The following is a 23070-nucleotide window of genomic DNA, read 5'->3' as shown; positions in this document are numbered from 1 at the left end:
GCGTGGCGACCACGCCCTCCTTCCCAATGATTGGTCCTTGGCGGGGGTGGGCGGAGCCTGGATGCGGTCGATAAAAAAGGCGAGGTCGGCTTTAAAGGCGCATGCCCAGCTAGCTGCTGGCGGCTAGGAGTGATTTGCCCGAAGGGAGGCGGGAAGGGAGGGGAGCTGAGGCAGGTTGGAGAGGCCTTTTTGGCTTTTGAAACTACAGATTCGTGTTCCTGCCAAACCCAGTGGGTTAGGTACCCAGACCCTCAAAGGGGGTACACTCTAGGGCTCAAATCCTATCTCTATAACTCACTAACCTGTGGAGAAAGGCCTGAACTCTGCGCCAAAAATCTGTTAAATGGGAGTCTTCTTGCTTACCTCTTGAGAGTTAAGGTCAGATCGTGTCTGTAAGAGCATTCTACCAGATTCAGCGGATGATGGACAGTTGGATTCAGTTGTGGTTGAAGACCCAGGGTGAGGTGGGAAGGGAATGTCACCTATGGGTGCCACCTAGATAGGCATAGGTGGCTTATTCTTGTAATCCTAGCTACGCAGGAGACTGAGATCTGAAGATGGAGGTTTGAAGCCAGCCAGGGCAGAAAAGTCTGTAAGCCTCTTATCTCCAAATAAACAGCTAAAAGCTAGAAGTAGAGCTTTGCTCAAGCGGTAGAGCACCAGCCTTGAGCAAAAAGGCTTAGGGACAGAGCTCAGGCCCTGAATTCAAGCAGCAGTACCAGCACAAAATGAAAAAAAAAAAACAAAAACAAAGGGAAGGGGGGTGGTAATTGGGGGAGAGCCCTTGAAAAATACTATGTAGTATCTTTATTGCAACCAAAGTAGCAGGTGAACCTTTTAGTTAGTTCTTGAGTTCGGATAGAAGGAAAGCAACTGTAAATGACTTTTACCCAGGCATAGCAGTGTCTACTGGGAGTTCTAAGCTGGGAAGGATCTCCTGGGTTCAAAGGCAACAAAAGATATTTGAATATGAACTGGATAGTAGGGGCTGTATTAGGAAGATCTTCCATCTCCACTACAAATATCTTAAGGAAAGTAACTTAATGGGAAGAATTATTTTACTCAACAGTTTCAGAGTTTTCAGTCCATCCTGAAGGAGGGGTCGTGAGGAAATACAGCAGCTCACCTCCTGGCAGCCAGGAAGCAGAAAGAGGGAGGGGGAAGAGGGAGGGGGAAAAAAAAGAGAAAAACAGAGTACTAGCTTTTTACTCTAGGAAGCGTCCTCCTTTGTAAACCCTTTTCCTTCAGTCAACCAAGTTCTGTGGGATGGTGGCACCAGCATTCAGGGCCAGCCTTCCCCCAGAGTTAATCATCTCTGGAAATACTTTCATAGACACACCCAAAGGTAAGCTTCAACTAATTTCCTAGGCACTTTCCAGTGCAATCAAATTGGCACTTAACTTTAACCATTGCAGGTGATATTGTGGAATTCTCCATTCTCTTAATATGGGAAATAGTATTTCACTTGTGGTTTGTAAGTGAATATTCTTTATTTCTTTTCTTTCACTTTGGGGGTATTGGAAGAGAAGCCAGTGACCTCAGGGTGTTAGGCAACCACTCTGACACTCAGCTCTACCTCAGTCATCACCCCTAGAAATATCATTGACCATTTTTTCTTTCTTTCTTTCTTTCTTTCTTTCTTTCTTTCTTTCTTTCTTTCTTTCTTTCTTTCTTTCTTTCTTTCTTTCTTTCTTTGGCATTGGTTGTCTCACTGTACAGCCCAGATTGGCTTAGAATCCAAAATCCTCCTCCTATAGCCTCTCAGTGCTGGAATTACAGGTATGCATCCCCATGCTCCACTTAACTTTTTTCTTTCTTTTTTTCTTTTTGCCAGTCCTGGGGCTTGGAATCAATGCCTGGGTGCTGTTTCTGAGCTTCTTTTGCTCAAAGCTGGCCTTCACCACTTGAGCCACAGCTCCACTTCTGGCTTTTGGTGGTTCATTGGAGATGAGTCTTATGGTCCTCCTTACCCGCGCTGGCTTTGAACCATGATCCTCAGATCTCAGCCTACAGAGTAGGTAGGATTATTGGCCTGAGCTACCAACATCTGGTGGGCTGATGGCTTTTTTTTGGTCATGGGGCCTGAACTCTGGGCCTGGGCGCTGTCCCTCAGCTTTTCAGCTCAAGGCTAGAGCTCTACCACTTGATTCACAGCGCCACTTCTGGCTTTTTTCTTTTTGCTTATGTGGTGCTGAGGAATCGAACCCAGGGCCTCAGGCATGCAAGGCAAGCGCTCTACCACTGAGCCACCTTCCCAGCCCTCCTGATGGCTTTTTAAGAGGCAGAAAGTCAGAACTGGAGGCATGGCTTAAGTTACAGAGCACTGAGTTCAAGCCTCAGTATAATAATGAGGGAGGGAGACACAGGGGAAGTGGGGGGGAGAGAATCCTTGAGCACTGTGGCTCATGCCTGCAATTCCAGTTGTTCAGGAGGTAGAGATCAGGACAGTCCACATTTGAGGCCAGCAGAGGCAAAAAAAAAAAAAAAAATTGTGAGACCCTTATCACACCCAATATGATTTCAATTAAGCAGGAAGTATTGATAGGAGGATCATTGTCTGAATCAATCTGGGCAAAAAAACAGGAGACCCTATCTGAAAAATAACTAAAGCAAAACAGGGTTGGTGGTAGAAAGGCCTACCTTCAGTTCAATCCCCAGTACTTTCACAAAACAAAGGAAGAAAGAAATACAAAGGGGCCAGGCAGGTGCTGGTGGCTCATGTCTGTAATCCTAGCTACTAAGGAGGCTGAGATCTGAGGTTCATGGCTCAAAGCCAGCCCGGGCAGGAAAGTCCGTGAGACTTAATCTCTAATAAATCACCAGAAAACTTGAAGTGGCGCTGTGGCTCAAGTGGTAGAGCACTAGCATTGAGCTGAAGAGCTGAGGGACAGTGCCCAGGCCCACCCAGAGTTCAAGCCCCACAACCGACAAAAAAACGGGGAGGGAGAATAAAGTACAGAGGGAGAGAAGTGAGGAAGCGTCATTTGAGCAGACATGACAAAATTCAAGCAGCAGCAAAACTCTGGGCATTCTTACTGGGAACAGCCAGTGCAAAGGCCCTGAGGTGCTATATGTCAGATAGCAAAGTTAATTGAATTGGGAGCTGCCTGGGAGATGGAAGAATGTATCAGGACCTTTGGATCTTTTGGTGGATCTTCTTTCTCCACCTGCAGAATTGGGTGATGCAAAAATCCCTGGAAGATGAATGAAGACAAAAAAGAATTTCTGCGCCGGGCGCTGGTGGCTCACGCCTGTAATCCTAGCTACTCAGGAGGCTGAGATCTGAGGATCGCGGTTCAAAGCCAGCCCGGGCAGGAGAGACCGTGAGACTCCTATCTCCAATAAACCACCAGAAAACCGGAAGTGGCGCTGTAGCTCAAGTGGTAGAGCGCTCGCCTTGAGCTGAAGAGCTGAGGGACAGCGCTCAGGCCCAGAGTTCAAGCCCCACGACCGACAAAAAAAAAAAAAAAAAAAGAATTTCTGCTTGTGTTCAGGGCTAAAAGAGAAGAGAGGCCTGGGAGTGAGGGGAGGGGCCTTGGCTAGGGGGATTAGACTGAGCTTCTCCCGAGGATCCGGAGCAAGGAATTCAAAGTTGGGGAAAAGAGAGGGGGGGGGGAGATAAAAGGGGATCAGAGAGGGGGGAGGGAGAGGAAGGAGGAAGGGGGAGGGAGAGTGGGAGAGCGAGAGAACGAGAGCGAGCGAGAGAGCCAGCAGCACTTGAGAAATGAAACCAGAAGGGAAGCCACCAACCCTGGGGAGGGGGGGGGAGGGGGAGGGAGGGCCGATGGCCTGGGGAGTTCAGCCTCAGCCACTGGCCCCGCCCAGCCTCGGCCTCCAGGGAGGGAGGAGGTGCCAAGGCGACTCCAGCGGCCTTAGTCTCTCTGGTCTCCTTGCTGGCTGGCCAGCCAGGGAGGAGGGTTGGTAGGTGGGAGGGGCAAGGCCTCCCTGTCCCGCCCAGGGCCACCTCGGCCCATTTTACACGCCCCCCCCCCCCCCCCGCAGTACGGCGGGGGAGGACGGGTTGGGGAAGGTGGACTCTGCCCTCAGGGGCTCCATTCCTCCTCCACAGGGCCAGCCTTTCCACTTCTGCAGCCAGCGTTTTGCTGGGTGTCACAGGAGCCTCGATGTTCCCCTGCACTGGGGGGAGTGACCCAACTAGGCCTCTTGTCTTGCAGCCCAGTAGCAGTGGCTCACATCTGCAATCCTAGCTACTTTGGAGGCTGAGATCTGAGGATCCAGTGGTTTGAAGCCAGCCCATCTGTATTGATCTAATTAACCAACAAAAAGCCAGAAGTAGAGCTGTGTCTCCAGTGGTAGAGCACTAGCCTTGAGGAAAACAAAAAAGTGACAGCACCCAACCTTAGGACTGGAATGCATGTGTGCACATAATCTTTCATTTAAAACGGAATGAATGTTGTGCATGCTACAAGAACCTAGGGTCTGGGGCTGGGAAGGTGGCTCAGTGGTAGAGCGCTTGCCTTGCATGCCTGAGGTCCTGGGTTCGATTCCTCAGCACCACATAAGCAAAAAGAAAAAACCCGGAAGTGGCGCTGTGGCTCAAGTGGTAGAGCGCTAGCCTTGAGCTGAAGAGCTGAGGGACAGCGCCCAGGCCCAGAGTTCAGGTCCCACGACCAGACCCCCCTTCCCACCCCCTTCCCCGCACACATAAAAAAAGATAAAATTAAAAGAACTTAGGGTCTGAGACTTGCTCTACCACTGATTACTCCAAACCATCACACTTCAAGGATTTCCTAGGTAATTAAACTCTGGGCCTGGGCGCTGTCTCTCAGTTCTTTGGCTGAAGGCTATTGCCTTACTACTTGGTCCACAGCACCACTTCCCATTTTCTGGTGGTTCATTGGAGTTAAAGTCTCATAGACTTTCCTGCCTGGGCTGGCTTTGAACCTCAATCCTCAGATCTCAGCCTGAGTAACTAGGATGACAGGCGTGAGCCACCAGTGCCTAGCATACAACAGTGCTTTTAACAAGCACTCAAACACTTACCATACAAGGATACATCTGCTCCATCTTTGACAGAGAAAAAGGTAAGAAATTTACTAGATCCCTCCCATCATCCCAGGGACATTTACACACTGAAAGCAACATCAGCTCTCTCCAAAATACTTTTATTAAAAAAAAATTACAATAATAAAAAAAAAATCCCCAAACCCACAAACCCTGCCTTTCTTAAATATAATGTGGTTTCCATCCATTATTGCACATGGTCCGGCCTGGTTATGAATCAGGCTGCTGGAACTGGGCTTCTGCCAAGGAAATGGGGTTCAGCCTGGGAGGAAGATGATGGAGGGAGACCAGTCTCTCCTCCTCCCTCAGAACAAGCTGGCTGCACAGTGCTGTCACTCTTGGACTGGCCCAGTTTCATCTTTCCTGAGGCCCCTGTGTGGTCAACCAGGGGAGTGGGAGGTGGACATGGACGAAATGTGGTCATGAGAAGGCAGACTCCAAGCAAGAGTCTCATTAAGGCATCTGGAGCAGATAAATTAATTCAGGAAGAGCCACCTTCACAGAAGGGTGCGGTAACCGGACATACACACGTGCGGGACAGTTTGTGGAACCCTGGACAGGAAGAAAGGAGGTCACAGTCTCTTTTTCAGAGTCTAGACACACACATACACACAAAGTCACATCCAGGGACCCAGCCCACTAAGGCTGACTGGAAGAAGGATTGTGGATGGGTTTTAGGACCCCAGAATGATTTCCATAATGTGGTCTAGTTCATTCCACTCCCAGGACCCAGGGGCACAGAAGAGGTTGTGTGAAGGTTCTGGGGCAGCCAGTGCAGGTTCCTTTTCCACTCCAGATGTGTCAATGTCCATGAAGAAGTCATCCAGGCCAGAGTCCCCCAGGTACCTAGAGCTCAAAGCTTCTAAGAAGACTGGCCCAGGTTGGGCCAGCCCTTCATTCTGAAGGCCTGGGGCAGCCACTGGAATCTGAGGCGATTCTGTCTCCATGGAGGTCTCCAGCTCCCTGAGGATGGAGCCAATGGTCGTGGAAAGGGAGAAATCTTCTTCGCCCAGAAAGAGGGGCTCAGGGGGTAGGGCCGGAGCTGGGGACAGATGAATGGCAGCCTGGAGCTGTTGCAGGGTGTTGTGGATGAGGACATGCCTACGGAGGCTGGGAGCTCGGGGGCCCAGGCTTTGCTGGACTTTGTCTAAGGAGATTCGGAGCAAGGCCTGGTGATAGCTCTGAAGGCGTGCTGGGCTGCAGTCCCATTTCTTTTCCTCCTCTTCCTCATCTAAGTCCGAGTGTTTCCTCTTCAAGCCTCCCACCATGATGCCCTGTGGAGAGACAAATGACAAATAAGGCATAATAGTGGCCTGAAATCGCATTTCTCAGGCAGGCCTGTGGAGCTGGAAGTGATTTTGTCTGTGTGTGTGCACCAGTCTTGGGACTTAAACTCAGGGCCTGGGCAGTTTCTCTGAGCTTTTTTGCTTAAGGCTGGTGCGCTAACACTTGAGCTACAGCTCCACTTGGGACTTTTTGGTGGTTAATTGGAGATCAGAAGTCTCACATACTTTCCTGCCAGGGCTGGTTTTGAACTGCGATCCTCAGATGTCAGCCTCCTGAGTAGCTACGATTAAAGGCTTGAGGCACCGTTGCCCTGCTGTCTCGTTCTTGGTCTTAACTGACTGGGAGCGCACCCAAGAGCAAGGAAGGAGCCGCCTTCCACATTCCTTCCAACAGCGCCTCTGATTTCCCTAAAGTGCGCCCCAAAGGAAAGCTTGCTAGATCTCAACTAGCGCCAAGCTCCGCCCCCTCACGGATCACCCAACCAGACCTCGGCGTCCCAGAGGCCCCGCCCTCCCCCGGATAGCTATTGACCATCTAGGACCGCCCCCACTTGCCCCGGCGGCTTCTGGGAAATGTGGACCCACAGTAGCTCGGCACGCACAGTGACGTGAACGGGCACTACAATTCCCAGGGGGCTTTGCTCTTCAAGGGGACGGGTTCCCCCGCCCCCACCGCGGAGCAGGCGCACTAGGCTCCTGGCTGGTGGGGGGAGGGGAACCCGGACGTCCAGCTGCCGGGCGCCAGCCGAGCCCCGCCCTCTATTGCCTCCGGGGCTGTGGGTCTGAGCTCCACGCCCGGAACACCCATCCCCCACCCGACTCCAGCTCTAAGACTGCTTTCACCCCGTCCCTACAATCGCCCCAAGGTCCGGGATTCTTCCCCAAACGGCGGAGAAGTCTAGAAACCCGGGCTCTCATCAGTTTGTTCCAAGCTTTCTGATACAAATGCTTTTGTAGGGGGAAGACTTAGTATCTCAATTCTGAGATTTTCCCCCCAACCCCTATTCTCCGATTATTTTCCTATTCTCCGACTACACGACACCCCTAGATTTCACCTCCTAGTGCCACGTCCGGCAGCTGAGACCCTCCAACACTGAACTCTTTCCCGGCATACACTCCCTGCCACGGCGTCTGGTGAAGAGTCTGGGGATTCCACAAGTCTCGGGATTGTCTAGAAATGCTCGACACCCCAGCCTTACAGTTTTCCCAGAACCAGCACGAAGTTCCCAATCCAGGCCGTCCCGAGAAGAGCCGAACTGTCCTATTAAATTCTTTGCTCTCCAAAAGTTTCTTCCTCTGATTCGCTCTCGTATCCAAACCCGCTCCCCTCGCCAAAGCGCAACTCTAAACTTCCTCCAGTTCAAAAACCTTTCCTTGCCTCCCCTCTGGGATCTCGAACTCAAGTCTCCTCCGGTCCTTAGCCCTCAAAACCGCATCACTCAAGCTTAATAAGGAGCGTCCTCTACTCCGGCTCAGACTCCTCCTTCGCCCGTCCCTTCCCGCCCCCAACCACAGGTAAATCCCACTCCTCACCACAGCCTCCAGGTTCGCAACCACCACCTCCAGGGACGCCGGCCAGACGAGCGTCCGAACAGAGCCGAGTAGAATCCTCGCTCACCTTCCTTGGGCCTCCGAGTCTCGGCCTGGACCCATCCAGCCCCGCCCCATCCAGGACCGCCACCTGCGATTGGCTGGAATTCTGCCCAGGGCAGGGCGACGATTGGCTGGGCGGAGCCGCCGCCCGACGCCCGGCACCGCCCTCCCTGCCTGCCCCTCCCTAACGCCCGGGACCATTTAAAGGATTTTTGACTTGTCAGGGGCTGGGTTAAGTCTCTGGGCTGGAGGATGGCGAGGCCATCAGAACGCTTTTTTTTTTTTAGTTTCGCCGGGCGCCGGTGGCTCCTGCCTGTAAACCTCGCTACTCAGGATCTGGCGATCGTGGTTCTGAAGCCAGCCCAAAGAACCATCCACAAGCCGGAAGTGAAGCGGTGGCTCAATAGGTAGAGTTCTAGCCTTCAGCGAAAAGCTCAGGAAGGCGTCCCAGGCTCTAACTTCAAGCCCACGACGGACACACACACACAGAATCTCTTTTTTTATTCGGCTAAGATTCCTGCCACATAGAGCTCTCTCTCTTTCTCTCTCTCTTCTTGGGCTGAACTTCATCTGGAAGAAGGAAGGGTGGCACTCCCCACCCCCACTCGGCGTCTCCCCCCCTCCCCCCCGGCTTCACAGCAGGGCGGGGCTGAGCAGCCGGAGCAGGCCACGCCCCCGGGTTTCCCGAGGCGGGCGCTTGGGAGCGGAAGGTGATGACGCACTAAATACCAGCCAATAGTATGGTGCGGCCTCTGTTGCTTGGCGACCTCAGCCCCGCCCCTCTTAGGCTCTGTGCACCCGAAGTAGGAACCCTGTTTTAAGGTTGGTTGGTGGTTTCTCTGCGCGTTTTCTGGTGGTCCCTCCCAGATAGCCACTCTGCAGGCTGGAAAGTTTTCATGACTCCCCACCACTCTGGAAATAAAGTTCAAAGCCTTTGTTTGTTTGTTTGTTTGTTTTTGAAACGGACTGTTTCAAAGGGCCAGGCTGGCCCTTCCATTTTCCTAACTCCACCCCTGAGTGCTAGGATTATAGTAGCACCACTACCCTTGGCTCAAACTTCTTACTTTCCCCTGGAAGCCTTTCAGGATCAGGCCAGAGACGCCTGGCACTATAAAATTCACTTTGTTTCCTGGCTATAATCTTGGCTATTCCAGAGACTGAGATCTGAATATCCCGTTCAAAACCAGCCTGGGCAGACATTAGGATTCCCAGATTTCTAGTTTCAATTAACCAGCAAAAAGTGAGCCAGGTGCAGGTGGCTCTAAAGATCTCCTCTAGCTGGGCGCTGGTGGCTCACGCCTGTAATCCTAGCTACTCAGGAGGCTGAGATCTGAGGATCGCGGTTCAAAGCCAGCCCGGGCAGGAGAGACCGTGAGACTCCTATCTCCAATAAAACCACCAGAAAACCGGAAATGGCGCTGTGGCTCAAGTGGTAGAGTGCTAGCCTTGAGCTGAAGAGCTGAGGGACAGTGCCCAGGCCCAGAGTTCAAGCCCCAGGACCGACAAAACAAACATACAAACAAACTAAAGATCTCCTCTGTGATCCTATCTACTCACAAGGCTGAGGATCACATGTTTGAAGCCAGCCCAGGACAGGAAAAACCAGAAGATTTTTTTTTGGGGGGGGTCCGGTCGTGGGGCCTGAACTCTGGGCCTGGGCGCTGTCCCTCAGCTTTTCAGCTCAAGGCTAGCGCTCTACCATTTGAGCCACAGCGCCACTTCGAGCTTTTTTCTTTTTGCTTCTGTGGTGCTGGGGAATCAAACCCAGGGCCTCAGGCCTGCAAGGTAAGCGCTCTACCACTGAGCCACCTTCCCAGCCCCCAAGCCAGAAGATTCTTATCTCCAACTAACCTTCAGAAAGACAGAAGTAGAGCTGTGGTCTAAGTAGTAGATCATCAGCCTTGAGCAAAAGAAAGCTCAAGGACAATGCTTAGACCCTGAATTCAAGCCCCAGTAACCAAAATTTAAAACAAAACAAAACAAAAAACTTGAGAAAAGGGCTGGGAATGTGGCTCAGTGGTAGAGCGCTTGCCTTGCATGCCTGAGGCCCTGGGTTCGATTCCCCAGCACCACATAAGCAAAAAGAAAAAAGCCGGAAGTGGCACTGTGGCTCAAGTGGTAGAGTGCTAGCCTTGAGCTGAAGAGCTGAGGGACAGCGCCCAGGCCCAGAGGTCAGGCCCCACGACCGGACCCAAAAAAAAAAAAAACTTGAGAAAAGAATAAGTGAACAAAGAGATAAGCTGAGAGAAGAGTCACAGAGTTGAGTCTTCTGGAATAAATTGAAGCTCTTGGCTCAAGATTTACTTATCGGTCATTCCTCAGGGCTCATTTCCCAGAATCCCAGCCTTCTAGGCAGGGGCAAGGTCTTATTCATACTGATGGGATGGGTAAGTACAGTGCCCATTGTACTCATCCGTGGTAAGACAGCGCAGCATGAAGTGACCCAGGTCATGCTTAGAGATGACCCTCGAAGGTCCCCGTCCATCCAGAGTCACAGTGTAGGCCCCAGTGAGTGGCTGGTCCCCTGAGAAGTAAAGAAAGGCAGGGTGAATTTGATGTCCTTTTTTTTTTTTTTTTGGGGGGGGGGGGGGTCTGGTCATGGGGCCTGAACTCTGGGCCTGGGCACTGTCCCTCAGCTCTTCAGCTCAAGGCTAGCACTCTACCACTTGAGCCACAGCGCCACTTCCTGCTTTTTTCTTATGTGGTGCTGAGGAATCGAACCCAGGGCCTTGAGCATTCAAGGCAAGTGCTCTACCACTGAGCCACCTTCCCAGCCCCTTGATGTCCTTTCTTTCTCCTCCCCTCCCCCATTTTTCCTACTGTGTATGTGTATGCCAGTACTGGCACTTGAACTCAGGGATGAAAATGTGTCATCAGAATTTGTTAAAACAAACAACAACAAAACCATAAAAAAAAAAAAAAAAGCTGGGTGTTGGTGTGGTTCACACCTACCCTTTTAGTTCCTCAGGGGGCTGAGATCCAAGGATTTGGGTTCACAGCCTGTCTAGGCAGGCAGGCAGGAAAGTCCTTGAGACTCTCATCTCCAATTAATGAATTAGCCTCAAGTGCTGAGATGACAGGCTTGTGTCTTCTAACCCAGCTCAATTTTTACTTTTAGAATAATGAGAAGAATCCCTATAGATACCTCTGGAAGGTGTGGTGGAACAGGCTGGTGACAACTTACCTATATGTGGAGGCATAACAGCCACATACTTCAGGCCAGACTCCTGCAGAACTTTGTGCATCCGTATGTGGTCATTGGTCACGTCCTGCAGGCGCGGGGGCACCTTGGCAGGGTCCCATAACAGAAAAGCTGCAAGGGTGGGAGGGAATATATGGAACAGGTCAGCCAGAGCTGCCTTGTCTTTACAGTAAGGACAGAATCTTTCAGCAGCTGAGTGCTAGTGGCTCACACCTGTTAATTCTAACTACTCAGATGGCTGAGATCTGAGGATCGAAGTTCCAAGCTAGCCCAGGCAGGAAAATCTGTGAGACACTTAGCTCCAATTAATCAGAAAAAGCTGGAAGTGAAGACACAGTGCAAATGGCTGAGTGCCAGCTTTGTATGAAAAAGCCCAACGAGGCTGGGAAGGTGGCTCAGTGGTAGAGCACTTGCCTTGCATGCTCGAGGCCCTGGGTTCGATTCCTCAGCACCACATAAGCAAAAAGAAAAAAGCCGGAAGTGGCGCTGTGGCTCAAGTGGTAGAGTGCTAGCCTTGAGCTGAAGAGCTGAGGGACAGTGCCCAGGCCCAGAGTTCAGGCCCCATGACTGGAGCCCCCCTCCAAAAAAAAAAAAAGAAAAAAAAAAGAAAAAGCCCAATAAGATCATGAGTCCCTGAGTTCAGTACCAGCACCAAAAGAGGGGGGAAAAAAAACCCAGAAAAACAAAAAAACTTGGCCTGGTGAGGCAGGCATTCAGGAGGCTGAGGCAGGAGGATCCTAAGTTTAAGGTTGGCCTGGGCTACACAGCCACATTATGTCTTCTTCCAACACACTTCCTTTTGGGTTCCATTTCCCCTTCAAAGTTTGAAGTAAATGAGTCTGATGGCTCACACCTGTAATCCTAGCTACTCAGGAGACAAGGATCTGTTTTTGTTTTGTTTTGTTTTTTTTGGGGGGGGGTCTGGTCGTGGGGCCTGAACTCTGGGCTTGGGCGCTGTCCCTCAGCTTTTCAGCTCAAGGCTAGCGCTCTACCACTTGAGCCACAGCGCCACTTCCGGCTTTTTTTCTTTTTGCTTATGTGGTGCTGAGGAATCGAACCCAGGACCTCATGCATGCAAGGCAAGCGCTCTACCACTGAGCCCCCTTCCCAGCCCAGGATACAAGGATCTGAAGATAGAGGTTCAAAGCCAGCCGAGGCAGGAAAGTTTTTGCCACTCTTATCTCCAATTAACCACCAAAAAGCTGAAAGTGCAGTGCCCAGGCATTGAGTTCAAGCCCCCATACCAGTACACACACACACACACACACACACACACACACACACACACACACACACACACACACACACACACAAAGAGCAACAGAAAGTGCAGTGCCCAGGCATTGAGTTCAAGCCCCCGTACCAGTACACACACACACACACACACACACACACACACACACACACACACACACAAAGAGCAACAGAAAGTGCAGTGCCCAGGCATTGAGTTCAAGCCCCCGTACCAGTACACACACACACACACACACACACACACACACACACACACAAAGAGCAACAGAGATGACTTTACTCAAAGGCCTCTGGGCCTTTGCACATGCTGTACTTGCTGCCTCAGACCCCTTATCACTATCTGGCAGCTTTCCAACAATACAATCCAGCTGCTCCCTCACAAGGGAGGCATCTAAGGATGATGTCTATGATGACAGCTATGGAGAGACTCTGGTGTACCTGCCAACTGCCAGCGGTGTCAGCTGAGATGCAGTAAACCCAGCTGGGAGCCAGCCATTGGGTTTGCTGCTTCCTTCCTGGGAGAGTCTTACACACAAAGGAATTCTGAGTTCCCTGAGAGGCTCTGACAAGGGTTTCAATAAATGCTGCTACACTGATTGCCTGTAACTCTTGTTAGCCACCGCAGCCTCCCTTCAGAGCAGAGTGTGTGTGTGTGTGTGTCTGTGTGTGTGTGTGTGTGGTGGAACTTGAACTCAGGGCCTGGGTGCTATTCTCAATCTTTTGCTCTCAAGGCTAGCACCCTGCCCCTAGAGCCACAGCGCCACTTCTGGCTTCTGGGTAGTTCTCTGGAAATAAGAATCTCACAGACTTTCCTGTCCAAGATGGCTTCCAACTGTGATCTGCAGATCTCAGCCTCTTGAATAGGTAGGATTAGAGGCATGAGCCACTGGCTCAAGCTTTTTTTTTTTTTTTCCTTTTCTCTTTCTTTCCTTTCAGTGCTAGGAATGGATCCCAGGGCCTCATGCATGCCAGGCAAGCACTTGGGCCTTGGCCTTGGCTAGATCCCAGCCCCTCAAGACATCTGATGGTATAATGGACATCCATCCATAATGGGGTCACCACCTGGAACCCCTCTGTGAGCTCTGTCAAGCACATTCAACTGGCCAACAGTTTGTCCCTTGAGTCAGCCAGCACACAGGTCAAGGCACACACTTGGTGCTCAACAGATGCTGGAAATGCGAGAGCCCTGGCTCACCAGCGCGGTTGGCACCTCCCAGCTCAGCCCCACCTCCAGGACCCACCACCCACCCGAGGTGCACGCCACGACCTTGTCCACTCCGTGCACCTTCATGGCCGCCACTATATTCCGGGTGCCCTGGGACATCACAGTCGTGGGACCTTAGAGGGGACAGAGAGTGGCTGTCACTGCTGGGTGGCGGTGGCGGTGGCAGGGGTGGCAGGGGAGGGGCTGGGGGTGGGACTGGTGCTGGGGGCCGCGGTGCAGGGGTGGGCCGTGGGCACAGGGGGGGCTCAGTACTGAGGTCAGTGCCAGTGCCCAGGAGGATAATGATGGCTTCCTGTCCGGCCACCGTCTTGTCCACATCGGCGGCCTGTAGAACGTCACCCACGACCACGTGGGCCGGCTGGGGCCCCTCAGACGGCAGCCTGGATGCGTCCCGCACCAGCACAGTGACTTCATAACCTGTGGTCAACCAGAAGTGAAAAGGGAGGTCAGCGGATTTGTGGGAGAGCGCTTTTGGAGTCTGGATGGTGCCATAAGTCCCCAAATCCATTGCCCACATCCACTAGGCTGAGACACTGGTTCACTGGTATAGGATTTTTGTTGTTGTTGTTTTCTGCCAGTCCTGAGGCTTGAACTCAGGGCTGGGCACTGTCCTTGGGCTTCTTTTGCTCAAGGCTAACACTCTACCACTTGAGCCACAATGCCACTTCTGGCTTTTTCTGTTTACCTAGTACTGAGGAATTGAACCCAGGACTTCATGCATGCTAGGCAAGCACTCTACCACTAAGTCACATTCCCAGCACTGAGATACTGGTTTGAAAGGTACTGGTTTGTAATCATTTCCCTCCGCCCCCTCTCTTTTTGTTGGTTGTGGGGCTAGAACTCAGGGCATGGGTACTATCCATGAGCTCTTTTCCTCAAGGCTAGCACTCTACCCCTTGAACCACAGCTCCACTTCCAGTTTTCTGATGTTTAATTGGCACTTTCCTGCCTGAGCTGGCTTCTAACTGTGATCCTCAGATTTCAGCCTCCTGAAGAACTAGATTACAGGCATGAGCCATCAGTACCGTCCCCCCTTCCTTCCTCCCTCCCTCTCTTCCTTCCTTCCTTCCTTCCTCCCCTCCCTCTCTTTTCTTTCTTTCCCCCTACCACTTGAGCCACAATTCAACTTTTGAGATAAGACTCTTGGGGTTGGGAAGGTGGCTCAGTGGTAGAGTGCTTGCCTTGCATACATGAGGTCCTAAGTTTGATTCCTCAGCACCACATAAGCAGAAAAAGCCCAAAGTGGCGGTGTGGCTCGAGTGGTAGGGCACTAGCCTTGACGTGAAGAGCTGAGGGACAGTGCTCAGGCCGAGTTCAGGCCTCACTACCGACAAAAAAAAAGAAAAGAAAAAAGAAAAGGCTCTCATGGACTGGACTTTGCTGCTTAGGCTGGCTTTGAACCATGATCCTCAGATCTCAGCCTCCTGAGTAGTTTAGGATTACAGGTGTGAGCCACCAGCACACACTCTCTCTCTTGTTCTACCACTTGAGCCACAATTCTACTTCTGACTTTTTTCTTCTTAAACGGAGATAAGAGCCTCATAGACTTTTCTGGCTGTGTTGGCTTTGAACTACGATTCTCTGGTCCCAGTCTCCAAAGTAGGTAAGATTACAGGTGTGAGCCACCAGTGCTGGACTCCAAGACTATGGTCAGAGCAGGTAAATCCACAGAAACAGGAAGTGGATAAGTGGTTGCCTCGGGCTGAGGGAAGGTTAGGGCAGAAAACAGTGAGTAGGTGGGTGGGGGCAGTGAGAAAGGAGATGACTTCTAGAAGTTTCTTTCTAGGATGATGAAAATATTCTAAATTGATTATGATATCCTTTGCCGAACTGTGAATATATTGAGAGCCATTTAATTGCTTTTGTTTTTTGTTGGTCCTGGGGCTTGAACTAAGGGCCTGGGCACTGTCCCAGAGCTTTTTAGCTCAAGGCTAATGTTCTACCACTTGAGCCACAGTTCCATTCTAGTTTTTTTTTTTTTTGTTAGATAAGAGTCTCCTTGACTTTCCTGTCTGAGTTGGTTTTGAACTGTGATCCTCAGACCTCAGCCTCCTAACTAGCTAAGATTACAGGTGTGAGCCATTGTTGCCTGGAGAATTGTGCATTGTAAATGGAAGAGTTCTATAGTAAGTGAATTATAGCTCAATAGAACAGTTACAAGAAAAAAAAAAAGCAGGGGCTGGGAAGGTGGCTCAGTGGTAGAGCGCTTGCCTTGCATGCATAAGGCCCTGGGTTCGATTCCTCAGCACCACATAAGCAAAAAGAAAAAAGCCGGAAGTGGCACTGTGGCTCAAGTGGTAGAGCGCTAGCCTTGAGCTGAAGAGCTGAGGGACAGCGCCCAGGCCCAGAGTTCAGGCCCCACGACTGGACACCCCTCCCCCCCCAAAAAAAAAAGAAAAAGCAGCCAGGGCATGGCACTTCATGCCTGTAATCCCAGAACCTGAAAGGCAGAGGCAAAAGGACAAACCTGGGCTTCATAGTGTTCTACCTGCTCCTATCTTTCCGGACAGATCTTTCCAGTTATGTCTAAGTGTCTCCTTGATCAGATTCTTCTAGGGACCTGCTCCCCCCGCCAAGCCTTGATACACAGCCTATTCTCCTCAGTACTGTCTCTTCCAGGACCCCTCAGGACCAGGCCTGGTCTATCCAGACACTGCACTCCTTTCTGTTCCTCAAACACACATGATATTTCCTGTCCCCTGGCCTTTGCATGTGCTGTGCCTCTGTCTGGATCACCCTTCACCTTCTTTCCCCATGTCCCCTAGCCATTTGTACTTCCTCTGTCACCGTGCTCCTGCTGACAGGAGAAAAACAAGAGCCCTGCAAGTACAGGGCTGAGTCATTTGTCACTACTGTCTCCCTGACCCCACACAAACGTGAAAACTCAGGTTTGAATGCCCCGTGGACCTGTTTTTGTTTTGCTTTGTTGTTTTGTTTGTTTTGAAATAGCCCAAGCAGACCTCGAACTCTAGACCTCAAGAATCTGAGTTTACACACTGGCTTGGTTACTGATTGCCTAAAGAAATTCATATAATGCCTTCCTCCACTGGGCCTCAGCTGCCTCTCCTGTAGTCACTCCCTGTGATCACTCTTCTTTCAAAAAACAACAGAAAAAAGACACACAAAAAAACAGTGGGCACTGGTGGCTCCTGCCTGTCATCCTAGCTACTCAGGAAGCTGAGATCTGAGGATTGTGGTTCAAAGTCAGCCTGGGCAGGAAAGTCTGTGAGACGCTTATCTCCAATGAGCCACCAGAAAACTGGAAGTGTAGCTGTGGCTCAAAGTGGTGGAGCACTAGCCTTAAGTGAAAGAGCTCAGGGACAGCGCCCAAGCTCTAAGTTCAAGCCCCACAACCAACAATAAAGAAAGAAAGAAAGAGCTGGGCACCAGTGGCTCATGCCTGTACTCCTAGCTACTCAGGAGGTGAGATCTGAGGATAGCAGTTCAAAGCTAGCCCAGACAGGAAAGTCCATGAGACTCTTATCTCCAGTTAACCACCAGAAAACTGGGGGTGAGGCTGTGGCTCAAGTGATAGAGTGGCCAGGCCCAGAGTTCAAGCTCCACAACCAACAAAAGGGAAAAAAAAAAGAAAGGAAAGAAGGAAGGAAGGAAGGAAGGAAGGAAGGAGGGAAGGAAGGAAGGAAGGAAGGACACAGGCCTGGTGTTGGTGGCTCTGTAATCGAGGCTCATCAGGAGACTAAGAGGTATCTAAGCTATCAGTTTTGTTTTTTATTTTGTTGCTGTTATTTTTTTTAAATTTTTTTTGGGTCCGGTCGTGGGGCCTGAACTCTGGGCCTGGGCGCTGTCCCTCAGCTCTTCAGCTCAAGGCTAGTGCTCTACCACTTGAGCCACAGCGCCACTTCCGGCTTTTTCTGCTTATGTGGTGCTGAGGAATCGAACCCAGGGCCTCAGGCATGCAAGGCAAGCACTCTACCACTTTCCAGCCCTTGTTGTTGTTATTGTTGAAGGCTTCAGCCACTCCTCCACTTCCACCCTTTTGGTGGTGAATTAGAGATGAGCTCACAGAGTTTCCCACTGGGCTGGCTTTGAACCAAGATCCTTAGAGCTCAACCTCCTGAGTAGCTAGGATGACAGGCAGGAGCAACTAGTGCAGCAGCTAAAATACATTTCTGTCGTTGATAAGCCATCTAGTGGATAGTATTTGTTATGGCAGCCCAAACAGTTCTCAACTCAGCCCTGGCTTTGACTCCGAGTTGGTGTTAAGTAGTAATGAGAGGCGACAGACACACAGAGAATTTCCAACGTGACAAGGGCTCTGCTTCACTCTTCTCAGGAGTGAACTGGGTGCTTTTTGTTTGTTTTTGGCTTTTTTACTTCTTGTAGTGATGGAATAGAACCCAGACCCTGGGTTCTATCCATGTAAGGTAAGCAAGCACTCTTTTTCTTTTGTGCCCATGCTGGGGCTTGAACTCAGAGTCAGAGGCTGGGTGCTGTCCCTGAGTTCTTTCACTCAAGGCCAGCGATCTACCACTTGAGCCACAGCTCTGCTTTTGATTTTTTGCTGGTTCATTGGAGATAAAGAATCTCTCAGGGCTGGGAAGGAGGCTCAGTGGTAGAGCGCTTTCCTTGCATGCCTGAGGCCCTGGGTTCGATTCCTCAGCATCCACATAAGCAAAAAGAAAAAAGCCAGAAGTGGCGCTGTGGCTCAAGTGGTAGAGCGCTAGCCTTGAGCTGAAGAGCTGAGGGACAGCGCCCAGGCCCAGAGTTCAGGCCCCACGACCGGACCCCCCCAAAAAAATCTCTCAGACTTTCCTGCCCAGCCTGGCTTTGAATCATGATCTTCATATCCTAGCCTCCTGAGTAGCTGGGATAACAGGCATGGACACCAGTACCTGGGATTACAGGTGTGGGCACCAGTACCTGGCTCCAACAGACCTCTTGGCCTTAACAGAATCACAAGGAGATAAATAAGCCCCAATTTATCCAAACCCTTCCTATTTCCTTTTTTTTTTTTTTTTTTTTGTTGGTCATGGGGTTTGAATGCTGGGCCTGAGCACTGTCCCTCAGCTCTTCAGCTCAAGGCTAGCACTCTACCACTTGAGCTACAGTGCCACTTCCTGTTTTCTGGTGGTTTATTGGAGATAAGAGTTTCACGGACTTTCTTGCCTGGGCTGGCTTTGAACCTTGATCTTCAGATCTCAGCCTCCTGAGTAGCTAGGATTACAGGCGTGAGCCATCGGCGCCGGGCTAGCCCTTCCTATTTCTGATAGGAACAAGGGAGACCTTGCAGAGTTCTCAGAAAAGGCTGAGCACCCCTATGTTCCCCACCCCCTTAGCCCACAATCCACTTGGGTCAGCCCAGGGACCAGCAGGCATGTAAGTGAAACCTATGGATTTAGGGATTAAGGTGAAAGTAGTCACACACACACACACAAAACCAGATATTTAGGATGACTCAGCATGTTCCAACTTCTCCCTCTTCCTTCCTATCCAGTCCCTAGAAATGCTTATCAGCAAATTAAAATTTAATTGAGCCCTGGGCTCACTACTTCCTCAAATCCAAGATCCTCATACAAGGCCCTAGGAGCAGAGGACAGCCTGCCTAGTAGTGGAGAAGAGTCCCCTCTCCCTAGCAGCAGGCCATGGTAAGGCTCCTATGCAATCCCAGCCGTTGTGAGGTTGCGATGGAGGATTGTGAGTGTGAGATCAGACTTCCAAACTGTCTCCCCACCCCCCCCCAAAAAAAGTGCTGGGCAGTGGTGGCTCATGCCTGTCATCCTAGCTACTTAGGAAGCTGAGACCTGAGGATCATGGCTCAAATCTAAGGGACAGTGCCAAGGCCTTGAGTTCAAACCCCAGTTTACAGAGAGAGAGAAAGGGGGCGGGGGGGGGGGAGACATTGGCTGAAAACAGCAAATTCTGGATACTGAAGATCTCCACTCCTTTTGGGACACACAGATATTTTATCTTCAGGGTCCCTGAGGCTTACTGGGGTGGAGCCCCATATCTGGAAGTCCCAGGCCCTGCTGGTCACTGGTAAACTCTAGAATGAGGGGCAAGAGGTAACAGATAATCCTGCACCCTCTCCTGGTGTAACCAGAATTTTCAGCCCTCACTGACATTTCTAGGATTAGAGCAAGTGTTCACAACAACCTTTCCTGTAACTTTTTCAGTGTTCTTTTTCTGTTATCCAAGTCAAAAATCAGCAAATTCCTTTTGTGCTTAAGAGCAGGACCTGGCACACTCGTAACCCTAGCTACTCAGGAGGCTGAGATCTGAGGATTATGATTTGAAGCTGCCAGACGTTGGGGCTGTGGCTTCAGTGGTAGAGTGCCAGTCTTGAGGGAGAAAGCTAAAGGACAGCACCTAGGCTTCTGAGTTCAAGTCACAGTACTGGTGCGTGCACACACACACACACACACACACACACACACACACACACACAGAGGTGTTTAAACCTTAGCACTACCACCTAACTCCTGTGTTATATTGGGTGAATCATTCTCTGGGCCTCAATGGTCTCCTCTATCAAGTTGCCCTAATACTATCCCTCTCCCCAGATGAGGGCTGTCAGGTTATAACACAAGTGAACAGAAAGCACTGCTGGATGGCAGGCAGAAGCTGGCTGGGTAAATTCTCTCTGGGTGTACCCACAGTCACCACTACAATCACCGTGAATTGCACAAGAGCCCTGGATTTACCCACTGCTGTGTCACTGGAGTCCCCCAGGCCCTCATGAGCTGATTTCAGTTTTTTGTGCCTTAGACTCATGTAAAACGAAATCTCGTGGCCTCCCTGCATTCATTGGCCCCGTGGTCTTCTTCCTTTGCTCCCTGACTCTTCAGTGCACCTGACTGGGACACTGAGGGCTCTATCCAGCCCCCGCCTGGTCCTATGACACCCTTTCTTTTTTTTTTTTTTTTTTTTGTCGGTTGTGGGCCTGAACTCTGGGCCTGAGCACTGTCCCTGAACTCTTCAGCTCAAGGTTAGCCTTCTACCACTTGAGCCACAGCGCCACTTCCGGCTTTTTCTGCTTATGTGGTGCTGAGGAATTGAACCCAGGGCCTCATGCATGCAAGGCAAGCACTCTACCACTGAGCCACCTTCCCAGCCCTGACACCCCTTCTTAATGCTCTGCCATGTGCACCGCCCCCATCCCACCAACAACGACCCCTGCTCATGCCTGCTTGCACCGCCTGCGCCATGGTGGTGAGTCCGGTCTTTCCAGTGGCACCGAAGATTGCGATCTTCTTGACAGTCATGCTGCCGGGGGGTCCAAGGGTCTGCCTGACCTGAAGCTTGGGACGGGCGGGAACCCAATGGCCGCTGGCAGGGTTCTCCGCCCTTCTTTAGTTGGAGGGACGGGGCGGAGCTAGTTTAAAGAGCCACGCCCCAGGCCCGCCCCTGGTTTACAGATCCAGGGGCGTGGTCATGAAACCACGCCCCCTCGACTGGGCGGGGCAGGAGTCCGTTTTCACTTCCTCACTGTCTAGCGCCACCCTCTCTCACGCTTACACTTGAAGGCCCCGCCCCCCATCTGGGAAGGGCGCGAGTAGGAGGAATCAAGAGAGCTTGTCACTCATCATCCCGCCTCCACGCTCCAGCCAATCAGAGAAAGCCAGGCTGGGCGGGAGTCACGCCCACTGCCTCTGCTCCCTTTCTCCCAGTCTTCCCAGCATCTAGGGTCGGAGGTGGGACTCTGTTCCGCTTAGAGCTTTCCTGACAAGCTAAGGGCCAAAGGACAGGGGGCGGTGGGGGTGTGCCACTGTAACGGTGTGACTATGCACTTGTGTGACCGTGCTTGTGGGTGCCGTCCCGTGTGTGTGTGAAGGCGTGTGATCCCACGTGTGGGCGGCACTCCATGTGTTCTTTGGTGACCTTGGGTGACACTGTGACAGCTAGTGTCAGCCTGTGAGACAGCACAGGAGTGTGGCACACGTGTTGGGGATTATTCGATTGTTACTGGGACACCACATTTGTCATGGAAAGATGTGTGAGCTCAGAGCCCCATAGTCGGTGTCTCTGGGGGTGTTACTAATGGTGATGACCATGTGATTGATGTCTGAGTGTGTCCCCTTGTGCCTGGGTGTTTGGTGTGACAAGTTTGAATTATTATTATTTTTTTAAATATTGGTCGTGGGGCTTGAACTCTGGGCCTGGGCGCTGTCCCTGAGCTCTTCAGCTCAAGGCGAGCACTCTACCACTTGAGCCACAGTGCCACTTCCGTGTTTTGGTAGTTTATGAGAGTTTCATGGACTTTCCTGCCCCGGTTGGCTTTGAACCATGATCCTCAGATCTCAGCCTCCTGAGTGAATAGGATTACAGGCGTGAGCCACCAGCGCCCAGATCACAAGCTTGAATTTTACTTACTTATTTTTGTGCTGGTATTGGGGGTGGAACTCAGGGTCTGGGAGCTGTCCCTCGGTTTTTGTTGTTTTGTTTTTTCTTCACCCAAGGCTGGTACTCTACCACTTGAGCCACAGCTCCTCTTCTGGATTTTTTTTTCTGCCAGTCCTGAGGCTTGAACTCAGGGCCTGGGCACTATCCCTGAGCTTCTTTTGCTCAAGGCTAGCTAGCACTCTACCATTTGAACCATAGCACCATTTCTGGCTTTTTCTTTATGTGGTACTGAGGAATGGAACCCAGGGCTTCATGCATGCGAAACAAGCACTCTACCACTGAGCCACCTTCCCAGCCCTCTTCTGGATTTTTTGCTGGTACATTGGAGGTAAGAGTCTCATGGACTTTCTTCCCCGGGATTGGGGTTGGGGTTACTCAGCCTCCTGAGTAATTAAGATGACAGGTGTGAGTCACCGGCACAGGTGGCTGATGTGACAAGCTTGAGTGTGTAAACATGAAGGCAACTATGAGCTGGTGAAGATGGGTGATGGTGTACAACACCACATTGTTGTTGATGGTGATAGTGTCCTATTTGCACATGTCACAGTGGGACAGACACTCTCTTCTTGTGTGGGATAACTGGGTGTGACAGCTTGAAGGTCTGACCCAGAGTGATCTCACACAGGGAGTGACACAGATATGGAGAATGTGCTTGTGATGTTGTGGTGACCCAGTGTGTGTGTGTGTGTGTGTGTGTGTGTGTGTGTGTGTGTGTGTTTGTGTGAGTGAATGTCAGCGTGGGAATGTGTGTGTCAGTAGGGGTGTGGGCAATGTGTGTGTGCATGTGTCAGTGTGGGAATGTTAGTGTTGTGTATCAGTGTGGGATGTGTCTGTGTGTCAGTGTCAGTGTTTGTGGGGGTGTCAGTGTGGGAGATTTCAATGTGTGTGTCAGTGTGTGGTATGTTCTGTGGGTGTCAGTGTGGGTGTGTGCAACAACCGGTGTCAGCGTGTCAATGTGTATGTATCAGTGTGGGAATGTTAGTGTGTCAATGCGTGTGTCAGTGTGAGATGTGTCCATATGTATGTCCATGTGTGTGTGTGTCAGTGTGGGTGGTGTCAGTGTGGGCAGTGTCAGTGTGGGATATGTGTCTGTGTGTGTCAGTGTAGGTGTGTGCAACAATGTA

The 23070-nt window shown here is 51.1% G+C and overlaps 2 protein-coding genes across 2 annotated transcripts; both read right to left on the bottom strand.

The window, feature by feature from the left end:
* Positions 1-5110: 5110 nt before the first annotated feature.
* LOC138813112 (SERTA domain-containing protein 3-like) lies at positions 5111-8184 on the bottom strand. The gene is made up of 2 exons (XM_070001333.1): positions 7845-8184; positions 5111-6299 (listed from the first exon to the last, which is right to left on the bottom strand). Exon 2 carries the CDS (start codon positions 6291-6293, stop codon positions 5700-5702), a length of 594 nt encoding a protein of 197 aa, XP_069857434.1. The 5' UTR covers positions 6294-6299; positions 7845-8184; the 3' UTR covers positions 5111-5699.
* Positions 8185-10169: 1985 nt separating this feature from the next.
* LOC138813100 (flavin reductase (NADPH)) lies at positions 10170-20892 on the bottom strand. Its single transcript, XM_070001326.1, has 5 exons — positions 20730-20892; positions 13838-14002; positions 13609-13698; positions 11089-11217; positions 10170-10428 (listed from the first exon to the last, which is right to left on the bottom strand). Exons 1-5 carry the CDS (start codon positions 20806-20808, stop codon positions 10271-10273), a joined length of 621 nt encoding a protein of 206 aa, XP_069857427.1. The 5' UTR covers positions 20809-20892; the 3' UTR covers positions 10170-10270.
* Positions 20893-23070: the final 2178 nt, after the last annotated feature.

The sequence above is a fragment of the Dipodomys merriami genome, unplaced genomic scaffold (assembly GCF_024711535.1).
Source record: "Dipodomys merriami isolate MVZ:Mamm:240054 unplaced genomic scaffold, mDipMer1.0.p SCAF_106, whole genome shotgun sequence".
NCBI lineage: Eukaryota > Metazoa > Chordata > Mammalia > Rodentia > Heteromyidae > Dipodomys > Dipodomys merriami.
Note: the sequence above shows the minus strand (reverse complement) of the source record. Positions and strands in the feature narration are given on the sequence as shown.